Below are 12240 nucleotides of genomic sequence, written 5' to 3' on the forward strand. Positions count from 1 at the left end.
CTAACCGCGCATGTTCTCGTCCGCCGCCTGGGCGTGTGCTCATGAGCAGCACACGAAGGCTCACCGCTGCTACGTCGGTGTCGCTGGTCCTCGGAGGATGTGGCGGGCAGGTGGACCAGCTAACACACACGGGAAGAAGACCAGGACGAGGCCGGCTGTTTATCCGTCGAACTCGCTCGCCGGATATGTTTCGCGGGTCGGACCGCTGTTGGAACAACTCAAAAGAGAGGCGGTAACTGTGCGCAGGGCACTTGTCAGCGAGCCAAGCACAGGGGTATAACCAAGGAACAAAGTCAAAGAGAGATAAACCAAACTCGCCGAGGGGAAGCGATAAACAGAGCTAGAGGAACGGGAAAGCGTCCAAACACACGTAAACTTGCCTTAATAACGGGCATTCTCCCATAGCTCGTGAGTGTGTGTCAGACAGTCAGATACCAGGTGCTGCCATGCTGGACTGGTATCTGCGGAGAGACAATACCGATAAATAACTCCTGAAAAACGGATAACGACTCATTCAGTGGTGGGAAGGTGCGGCGAAACAGTTCGCTACTCTCTCATTTTCTGTAGTACCTACTACTCTCAATTCCAAGCTACCCCAGTTAAGTAACGTACCGTGTGAACCATTCGCTGGTTTGGCTTCGTTCCCCTTGTTCGATTTAAATACCAAACACCACGGTTTATGAAGTCTAAATAATTTTAAGGAGGCAAAAGTTTCGTACCAAAAATACGAATCGTGTTAGAGGGAAACTATATTCGTATTACTTATTTTGAGAAAAACTAAAGATATTGGTATATGTATTTTATTATGAATTACGTAAGACAAATTCTATGTGAGCAAAGTAATCTTAATGACCTATATAGTGAATTGCGTTAAACAAATAAAATATTCATATAATTTATGTTCTCATTAATATTATATAGTTTATGCAAAAATTATACATATAAAGTGTTAATTTGACCGATAAATTTTGGCTGCAGATTTATTACGTAAAATATATGTTGAAATATATATGACTAATGGTCTAAAGAGCTTCCCAAGCATGGTATACGATTTTGAAGGAGCAGCTGAACCAGTCGTTTATTGAAAATAATAAAGAAAATATTTATGACGGAACGTCAAGCGTCTGGATGATGAAAAATTTAACAAAGCTCTACAAACTGTAAATCTTTTCCCCGACCTAGAATTATTTGGTTCAAGTATTTTAGAGTAACACCTCTATTTTCCCTTAAATATACCTGACACGAATGTATAATTTGGTTTTTAAATATTGATCATTAATCTAGATGTACATAATAACGAAAGAGGTCTCCTCGTTGTACAACCCTTTACCCAACCGTTTTAGAAAAAAAACTACTACAAAATTAAGGGAAGCAAAATACTTAGGTGCCTGGCAGATATGTAATAAGCACAACACTCAGTTTGAAACAGCTGCCTGAAGTCAGGGGCCCTGATGGTAAGTGATGTACACGCCAATTAAGGTATATCGAAGAAACCATTGAACTGATAACTAAACTAAAACATCTGCAAATGTATCTTAACGCAAATAATTGTGGATGCTGAACAAATCACACGTGTCATAAATCACCAAAATAGAAAAAAAAATGTGTTCGTTCCTGTATTTGTGAGGAAATGTTATAAATATAAACCACAAATTGATAATTAAAGAACACTTTACTTTAGGGCAACACGTTTAACATATGACCGTACTTACGTCAACATAAACACGATAACTAGTGCCCGTCAATGTAATGATACATGTAGGTGTTCGGGTGGTAAACAGGAAACCTTTTTCCAGTCGCTGTGTATTGTGGTGTGATGACTTCCAGAATCGGAAAGTATTACTCACATTTTACGTGCAAAATTGATGAACTGTGATACGGGAAAGTAAAACTACCTTGAACTATAAGTTATGATTTATGAGAACACATTTCCTCACAAATAAAGTGGCGAAGATATGGTGTCTGATGACACGAATGGTTTCTTCAGCATTCACTTTCATGTGCTTTAATTTACGTTTGCAGTTGTTTCAGTTTAATTATTAGTTCAATTTTGTTTCCGAAATAAGTTTAACTGGCGACTGTTTTCAAACTGAGTTATGTGTGTTTCACATCTGCCAGGAGCCGAAGTTTTCGTTCTAAATGTTTAACTAGTTTCCCTCGAAAACGTTATGGTAAAGGACAGTTCAACAAAGCGACCTTAATCGTTACTTTTGATATGTATATTAATAATAAGTATTTACGAATCATAGAATTCTTCCGTGTCTCAAAAATTTGTGGGAAAACAGATCGTTAATTTCATTCAAATAAATTTACTCCAGTGACAGGATTTGCAGTGTTTGTAGAACCTTTTTCAAGTATACATTATTCAAATACTTGGCTTTCCATCATAGTCACGTTCTTTATTATTTTCAATAAAAGATTGGTTCATGCATCTTGGAATCAAATGCATATTGGGAAGTACTTTAGACCATAAGTCATATATGTGTGTGTGTTTTCAATTTTTTTTTCTGTGATGAACCTACAGCCGGAGTGAATTCAGTCTCATTATGTATATAAGTATAAACACGATAAGTTTGTTAGGTAAGCCTTAATGCAGCGTAATATTTTTTTTCTTTTTGCAATTAAGTAAGTATATGTCGATATTTAATCTTAAAATTAATTAGAATTTTTAAATGTACAGGCCTTGTATGAAAAAATAAAGCGCAAGTTAAAGCATTTAGAAATTTTTGTGTTCCAGCTCCATGGACTTCTATACAATTTTGTTTTAACTAACTTAAAATTTAGTTATTAGGTTTGTAAATCAGACAATTGTTTCATTGCCTTCCTATTATGATTAAATATTGCCAAAATTAAATTCGATAAATTTGAAACTGAAATATGTATTCAACACCGGATAACACAACACTGATAGTAAATATACTGCCGAATGACATGTGTCAAGCACCTTTTTTCTCTTACGAGGATATTATAACTACAAGTATTGCAGGTTTTTGTATAACGTACAGATATCAGCACAATAAAAACAACTAATTTTTTTATGCTTACATCCCTAAACATGTAAGTGACGTTACTAGCTCACACCTGTGTATTAATAATTTACCATGCAAATATGGCACTTATTCTAAATGTGTTCAGAAGAATAAAAATGCAAAGGAAACTTACCATATGTGTTATCGGTTAACAACTTCCAATATGTGTTAAGGAATAATGCTAAAAGAAATTTACGGTGATTGGTATGTGAACTTGTTACCCTCTACTTACGTGATTTCACTAACTTTATCGGTTCAACATTTGTAACTGCCATAGACTTAGAATGACGGGAATACCAAATTATAGTGAGCTCTGATTTCAGTTTGAAGGTGTGTAAGTTAGGCGGAAGATATTCATATATTTATTTATAGCTTTTCCAAATTATGATGTATAACATATCTCATTAATATTTAATTTTAAATTAGTATTAGTGCTTAGCCTTTACTTCCCCAGCCATAGTGTACATACTAGAAAACATTTACTGGAAAAGCTTAATTAATTTTAATTATTTCCTGCGTGAATTATTTTAAAAAAATTCAAATGTTTAACTATTTATATTTAAAATGATAGTTGCAAGCGTTCAAAAAAATCTCATAGTGAATATAAGTTTGTTAGAACTTTTCGCTCCTAACTATAGAGCACATATTTATTTCGCAACAAACAACGTGTCTAGTGTACAAGCCATGCAGTATAGGAAGAGATGTGGGCGTGCCTCCTCTCTTCTCTCCACACGCCAATCTCAGATGCGCCTTGAGCTCTGGTTGGCTGTCGCTGCCGAGGACGTAGCACCTACTCTCCCCTCCACCCTGACGAATGGGCGGGGACAATCTACCACGCCACGCCACGCCCCCGGAACCCTTCCCACATAGCGTGTCCTGTGGGTGCGTGTTGCGACATGACGCCGGGCGTGTCGGACGGGCGGTAAATCAAGCCGTGTAGCGTCAAGGGCGGCGTGTCCTTTCGGGAACAGAGCCCGTAAACAAGAAGGCGGGCGGCGTCTGCGCAGCGTTAAGGCCTTAAGGCCGCGGGGCGTCTGCGGCGCGTCTGTCGGTCTGCAGCCGGGGGGAACTATCTGCTCGTATTTTCAGCCTTGGCAGCCCCCCCGCGTGTGGCCACCCACGCCTTTCCTCTTCCCTTTCCTCCCGTGGGACTTCTGCTGGTCTCGTCGTCTCCTTTAGCACACGCTCCTTTTATTTACCGTAACGAAATATTCCTTTGTAGTCCTACAAGAGTAACAGCTCTCATCAGTGATGTACAAATGAAACCACTGGTTCTGGTTCTGTTGGCGACCACTTTTGGCAGATTGATACCACCCGGTTTCTTAACATTAAAAACCTTATTTTGAATAATATACATATTTTTATTAATATTTTTTTACTATATTTTAAGACCATAAATAGTGTTCGTTGAAAGTATTAATGCAGTTGTGGTTATTTGACATAAAATGATTATTTTACATGAGAAACTATTTGTATCGGTCGGTCTTTATTAATAACAAGGAGTTTTATAAAATTTGTGATCTGCAAAGTAGCCAATTTTTAAAAAAAAATTATATTAATGATATAAAAATGGTTGGCAAATCAGTTGTAACTAACATGGTGTCTTTCAATTATGACACATTAGGAACAGAAAATTAATATTACATGATGTTGCTCTTGATGAAATAAAATATGAAAATTTATTTCTGAAATTTTCATTCCAAATAAGCTTATTACTTTTCAAAATACAGTGTTTCAGATATATTTTAAAAGATTCTTGTTTCATTACAAAGTTGTGTGCAGGTATTGTTACGAACGCGGGAGGCATGACCGCGACGCGCGCCAGGTATCAGGGCCTGACAGCCCCGCGCGGCCTCTGACGTCGCACATACCTTTGGGGATTATAGCAGCCCGGACTCGCCACCCTCCCCCCTCCCCGGCGCTGTTATACATCCATGTGTGGCCTGGGAATTCCTCGGCCTTACAGAGGCCACCGCGTGGAGTGGCGTGAATAAGCGCCACTATTCTGGAGCGTCGGCTCGGGATGACGCAACACTTCAAAAAACCACTCCAGTCAGTTCCAGAAAGACGACCACGGGCATAAAAGCGTCGACGCCGGTCTCCGCGGGAGTTCAGTTCCAACAGGCGAGTGGAGTGAAATGCGAGTTCGGCGAGGAGGACGAGAGACCAACCCCCCTCCCCTTTTGAGAGAGGCGCGAAGAGGAGCGACGGGACCGTACGTGTGTGACCGAGTGATGCGAGACAGTATGTGTGGACAGGTGCGTGGTAAGGGGCCAACAACTGTTGAGCCTGGCTTCAGTGAGGAGTGCGAACTGTGGACTTGGTAGCTACTTAGTGATCTGTGAACAGACATTAATTGTGATGATTTTAATAAGTAATGAAATATTAGTAGCAAAATAAAACTGTATGAAATTGATTGAGCTCGCCTTAAGAGAACCCGTTTTCTTCACACGTAACAATATTTTTTTTTGCTATCTGGTGTATATTGGGCGACAGGGCACACTGAAACAAGGGCAGCACTTTTGGCAGAAATCCTGCATTGGAAAGAGAGAGAGAGAGTAAAAGCTCGTCAGCGCCGACCAAAGAAGAGACGCGCTTCAATCGCCGGAGAGCTTAACGTCTGTTGAGCAACGCAACATTCATGCGGAGGAACGCGCTGCCTCTGAAGGCGGTTACGTTTGAACACCTGCTGTGAAGGAGACTGCAGCATGTTGGCACTTGGGTCACGAACCTCTTCTTGAGTGATGTTTTCAAACTGTGTGGATGCTGCGACGAGCTGTGCACGTGGGAAGGACGGAGGGGTGGGGGGGAGGCGACTCGCTCGCGGAAATAGCCCCGCGAGGGGGCTGGCCGGCGGTTATTTGGGCGCCGCCTGGGCTCGGCCGAGCCCTGGCAGCCGGCGATGCTGACCCCTCGCGGTCCGGCGCGGGAGGGCGACAGCCCTAGCCGCCCCCGGGAATAGCCAGAGACCGCAGGGCCGTCGAGAGGGGGCAAAGCATTTAGGGCGGTATTCCAAGACGTTTGAGTAAGGTAGCGAATATGCACTGCCTTGTTGGGCAACTGCCGTACCCTAACTCTCTGGTCATATTCCAAAACGTGTCCTAATTGAACCCCTGTAAGGTATCAGATCGGCAGCCGTTTTAATAAACGAGGACTTGTGCGAGGCTATAAACAGTTGTACTTCATGGAATCCATCGTATTTTTAGCTTATTTTTTTTAAACTATGGAATTATAATGTGAAATAAAATATTTAATTTTGGTTGTACAAGAATAAACGATGAATTTTTGGCCGTATTTATGTTTGCTGTTTTTTAAGATATTAGGGGGGGAAATTGTAATCGTAAAAGTTCCGTTAAAGTTCATTAAAAAGAAAAAAATATATATACAGTTATGGATCAATCGGCAACAGATAGGACACCAAAAATCAGTGCCCTAAAAATAAGGGACTGGCCGTGTCCTATCGTGCACTTGGAATATGGTTAGGGTACAGGTATTGCATATTCAACACCTAAACCCTTATTTTTGTGTCTTGGAATACGGCACTTAGTCTCAGCCCCTCCATATCGCTTATTGCAACACATTTCAAAAACCCGCGTTTAAAATAAATCTAAAGACTAAGCGTTGTTATATGTAAACGTGATCTATTTCCTATATATTATGATTATGTTAACAGTGTGAACCCAAACATTTAAACTAATCTCGAAACTCAGCTCCCCACCCCTCCCATTCTTGACACCTCCCTCTCGGTTACACTACTAGAGCTCTGAGAAAATTGCGTGATTATCTGGAATGCATAAACTATTCTACACAGTAACTGCGTTCTCGTTTTGAGCATAGGTATTTTTGACAATCCCCGAATGACAAGAAACCAATAACAACATCGCAAAATTAAAATGAGCCAATCACGTGCCATCCTACCTGAAAGGTAAAACGTGGCAGCGGCCAATGAACAATAGACATCTTATTTGTGTTGAAGTGCCGGAAAGCAACGCAAATTTTACAAGTCTCCACTGACGGCTAAATCAGCGACTTTAATGTTCGTCGGTGGTGAAGTACAGTGCATTTAATCTGTTCTACACAATAAAAAAATTTTAAAACGTAATCAAATAATAAAAGTCATTAATGTGCATATTTATACTACAATTTTGCCAGAAAATATTACCCAGTTTCTTATGCATTTGATTTTTTTCCAAGCAAATGAAAGAGAATTCATGGGTTATTGTCCATACATTTGTTTAAGTTAATAATTACCATTGCATATTTAGGAACATTGAAAAAACAAAAATAGGGTGCAAGAGAACTGATTGTGAACCCATTTGGATCACGCTGTTGGAAAAACTGTGAAAATTATTAATTAATTACGTGGTTGGGATCTCCAGCCATCGCAACGCGGAAAATGACCTTGGCGTGACCAAGGCAGACTAGGTGAAATGATTCTGCAATGTCCCTACATTGCCTTCCGCTGTGTAGAGGTGAAGGGACAATCACAACACCCAGTCCATAACTCGGAAAGTAAATTTCTCCACAAGTGAAAAATCCTTGACCAAGCAGGGAATCGAACCCCATTCCCTTGGTCCTTCACCCAGAAGCTATCACCTCTTTTTTTATGTGTGTAAACATCTCAGCTGTCGGTTTGCGGCATGTGGTAGGAGTAGTTCCGTGAATGGAACGAAAGTCGATTTGAACGGAAATGTGTAAACACGGAAGTGCCATCTGTGGAAGTCTAAGAAATCTCGAAAAGATGGTGGACCCCTATGAGTCATCCATATATATTATTTTTTTGCTAATATCGGGGGCTGTACTAAGCGTACATCTAGTCATAAACATAAATAATGACAACTCAAAAAATACACAAAACTATTTTGACAATCCTTATTTAACACTGGAATTTAGAGATAGCGCATACTGTAAAGACGCGACCAATTTCTAGCCTACATAATTCGACGCCATGCTGAATAAAAGTATTTCGTAATAAAATTATTGTTAAATATTAAATGTTGAATCAGCTCAATTAGGTTAAAACTTGTTTGTAGGAAGTATTTATAGACTGTTTTTTGGTGTTTAAGCAAAACCAAATATACATATTATACTTAGTGTTATAATATGTGTGTTTAAATGTTTTAGGCTAATTTTGTTTTAATGTATCTATTGGACTACAACTTTTAGTAATGATTTAGAGGACAACAAAAATTTTAATATCTTTGACGCCATGTTTGTTCCAACACAATATTCCTGGAATTAATTCTAGATACTATATAAAATAAATAATTACTAGCAAAAATCATGTCGATTTTATTAATTTTTTTATTTAGGTTTTAAAAAAATATTTTGAATATTTAGTTTCCATGCGAAAAGAGAGGTTTTTTTTACATATCAAATATAAATATTTTACCTTTAATCTTAGTCTTATGTTCATAAACGCAAATAACATATTTTGGTGGCCAGCCATATTTTAACGTGGTTTGTTTTCAATAAGACGTCAAGTCGTGGACAGACTATCATTTTGGCTGGGGTTCTAATCTGCCTCTGTTTGCAGAGAGTTGCGTACATTCTGTTCAGTGGTGTTTAAAGGCTTGGCCTGAACGATCCGTCGCTGCTGCCGGTGTGTGCTCACGAGCTCTTGTCCTGTGTCCTCCGTCACGAAGTGCCTCGCTCGTCCCGCAGACGGAGGAGAGGCCACGTGACACGCACCGGAGCCCGGAGCCGCGACGATGGAGGTGACCCCGGCCGGAGGCAGCGTGGTAGCGCGCGAGCAGTCGTCCAGCGTGGAGCAGTCGTCCTCCGAGGTGAGCACCCTTCCCCCCCCCCCTCTCTCCCCCCCTCTCACCCCCTCTCTCACCCCTCTCTCCCCCTCTCTCCCCACCCCTCTCTCCACCCCTCTCTCCCCCCTCTCTCCTCCCCTCCCGCCGCTAGACGGAGGACGGACGCGGTGTACCATCCCGGTCAACTAGTACAAGTTGCGTTCCTTATACCATTCTTGCACTGGGGAAATATTTATTCAGAACCATTATTTTATGGATATCCTCTCCACTGCTGGTTTCCACCGCATGTCACAGAAAAACCACGAGAATGGACAAGAAAGATGAATTCGAAAACACACGGGAGAAAAAAAAATAAAAAATAAAGCCAAGTTCAGCTGATGTCAGATGTTTGACAGTACAGAGAATTTCCGTGGAGGGAATCAGAACAAAACATCACACAAATAACATACATTTGACATATTGTGTTTTTTTTTTGTGTGTGTTCGTGTGTTCGTGTGTTCATATTTCTCGTCCATTCTTGTATTTTCTTCATGGCACACAGTGAAAACCAGCAGTGGCGTAGGTTAATAAAAATGGTCCGGTACAATATTGATGAACTTGTGTCGGATCAGGGCTCTCCGGCTATTTCTGAGCGGTCTCGGTGATGTGTCCAGCCACAGGTTAGCTTGGTTGGGTTGAGGGGGTTGAGTGGCAACGATGCTGTGATGGCTTGGCTCTGCCTCTCGTTGTAGCTCTCCTCCTACAACCTCCGGGTCGCGATGGAATTTGCGTTACAATCCACTTCCATGTTCCTTAAAGAGGCAAAGACACAAGCCCAGTTCTGCCCCGTGTGGGGGAGTACCTGCTGGTCCCGAGAGGGATTGAAGCTGGCGTTTTAGTAAATCCGCTCTGGATGTGAGAGACGTCTTCTGTCGGGGGCTATAACCTGCGTTCACCCTCGAGCAATCCTGCGCCTCTCCTCCCGGACACTCATTTCCTGCCCGTCGGGAAGAACGAAGGAATTAATGGTAGGATGAACGAACAGATCGGTCAACTAAAGCTTAACGTCCCGTCGACGATAAGGGGGTGGTCAGGTGATAAAGTGGAACTGACATCGTGAAAATGGTAGCCACCCGGAAAGAAAATTGCTTACAGCAATGTTCACGACGTTTCCCATTTGCGAAATAAATCCAGATGCGAACCCGTGGACAATCTAACGTGAATCACCTTTAGTAGGAAGCGAGTGACTTTACCATTTTTTTATTTAAATTGTATTTACATAAATTAAAAATTTGTTTCTAATCGGATTAAAACTCGTAATTATTTTATGACAACTAGTCATCCCATTCGTCCGATTTTGACAAGGTTGACTCATAATTATTATTTCTCAATTTTCTGACTGTGTAAAAACGTTGAGAAAACTTATGACATATGCGAATTTTAAACCACAGCTTCCCAAAATATTTTCTAAATACTTTTTTTTTTTTTTTCGGGGAGAATAAAATGGATAAATTACTCAAATTACAACTGCCTGCGGCTTGACTACACTGTGAGGAATTGTCAGGAAATTTCCCATACTAATGAATGGAAGTAATAAGAAATTACAAATGGTAAAGATATTTCTCGTGATATTTTTAATCTCTTTAATGTGTGTTTGGGGTAATATTCCTCTGTAAAAAATTGGAGAACACGTGTTAAAAAACAAAATGAAAGAATATTTTACAGAGTACATTGCTCGCTATCATCAATTTTAGCTTCGGCTATTGCCATAGCGACGCTAAATTAAGTTCATTTAACCCATGGTCGGGTCATTTATGTTTTAATATTACTTTACTATTTTTTTTTTATTTTTGTGCATTCTAGCCATTTGTATTCATTAATAAACTATGTGCTACTAACCGAAAATCATACAAACTATTTAGTATAAGCGGCTAATATTATACAAACGTATAAAGTGGTTAAATACACCAGTATTTAAAGTAATTCAATCTAGGAAAAATGAAATTCAATAATTGAATTATAAAGATTTTTTGATTGTTTTACAATGCATTTTTCAGAGACTTTAACATTGATGTAATAAATTTCAAAATATTTCTCCAAATATAAAAGTGGCTGCCTAACCACATATAATATTTATATCTTGTGGTCCACTCATCGCGCGAGAAATAACCAAGATCACTGACTGGCTATACTTCTAAATCTACCTTAACATATCATCGATGTCCCAAATAGAGAGAAAAAAATATGGCTATATAAAATCCAAATTTTGATACCCACGGCCAATATAAACTGTTAATTTTTGACGTGACAACGTCTAATAAATCGATGAACGCACTAAAAAGGATGACTCATTGTCCCGTTACGAATTGTCCCGTTACGCTTTGTCACGTTACGCTTTTCCCGTTACGCTCATTGTACGCTTGCGCCGCACCTATCTCTCTTCCACTCGATTGGAACAACCATCGATTTGACTTTTTCGAGGCACATTAAACTTGAAACACTCCCATTCGTTTCCTACTTTTCCTATCATCGTCCTATCCTTAACAGAATAACACAGATTGGAAGAAGTTAAATAGCAAACATGTGTAAAAGTTATAGTTAAAATAATCTCTTCGTTAGTGTAATAAACATAATTGAATTAATGAGTGCAAATAAAAGTAAATTTATCAATTAAATTGTAGATTTCATTTCACTCCTTCTTTGTATCCATACAAAATAGTGATAATTCAATGAAAATGATTCAATTTTATTCATAAAAGTATGCAATCATTTCATCAATGTTTTGTTATGACGTTGTCACGTTAAATTATCGTACGTAAACCGACTTTACAGACAACCAATTTTCTAGGCATATCTGATAAGTTGAGAGTACTATGCAACTGTCATAAATTATGGTTTGGAATCTTGTGTTAACAAATAAAACAGTTCCAGGTAATGCTATCTGCTCGTGTGTCAGTGAAAGTTGTCCGTGAAGGAGAGTGGTCTCGCGTGTCCCCGCAGGAGAAGAAGCTGGTGGGCGGGCGCCAGGTGGTGCAGAAGTCCAGCAGCTTCCAGTCGGAGGAGTCCTCCAAGGTGGTGGAGGCGAAGCAGTCCGTGGTGCAGTCGTCGTCGCGCCTCGTGCAGTCGTCCGTGTCGCAGGTGTCTTCGTCGCAGCGCACCGTCTCCTCCTCCACCACGTCGTCCTCGCTGGACGCCGCCCAGGTAAAGAGCATTCAGTTCTGAAGCGCGCGCGCCCGGCCGTCGAGGGACTTCGCGCGCGCCTGGGCTGCCTCGCTTCCTTCAGACACCGCCGCCCGCTAGCTGCTGAGGAACCGCATTATCCCTGGCGCCCTTATCCACCAAATATATCGTCGCACCGACGGAGACACGGACTTTCTGAAACCGACTAACACTTAACTCTAAGACTCTAATTCTTATCAAACACTATTTTTTTTTAACCTTTACAATTTGTCTTACTAAAAAAAGAAAGT

General features: G+C 40.4%; 2 protein-coding genes across 5 annotated transcripts in view; both read left to right on the top strand.

The window, feature by feature from the left end:
• Positions 1-4050, top strand: part of LOC134533429 (basic proline-rich protein-like) — a 71384-nt gene extending 67334 nt beyond the window's left edge. The window contains exon 4 of the mRNA XM_063370951.1: positions 4001-4050. Coding sequence (XP_063227021.1) covers positions 4001-4050 — 50 coding nt within the window. The remainder of the gene's footprint in view (positions 1-4000) is intronic.
• Positions 1-12240, top strand: part of LOC134533091 (keratin, type I cytoskeletal 13) — a 115228-nt gene that overhangs the window by 11252 nt on the left and 91736 nt on the right. For all 4 annotated transcript variants that reach the window (XM_063370331.1, XM_063370333.1, XM_063370334.1 and 1 more), the window contains exons 2-3: positions 8694-8815; positions 11771-11971. In XM_063370331.1, coding sequence (XP_063226401.1) covers positions 8741-8815; positions 11771-11971 — 276 coding nt within the window. In that variant the 5' untranslated portion in view covers positions 8694-8740. The remainder of the gene's footprint in view (positions 1-8693; positions 8816-11770; positions 11972-12240) is intronic.

This window comes from Bacillus rossius, chromosome 6 (assembly GCF_032445375.1).
Source record: "Bacillus rossius redtenbacheri isolate Brsri chromosome 6, Brsri_v3, whole genome shotgun sequence".
NCBI lineage: Eukaryota > Metazoa > Arthropoda > Insecta > Phasmatodea > Bacillidae > Bacillus > Bacillus rossius.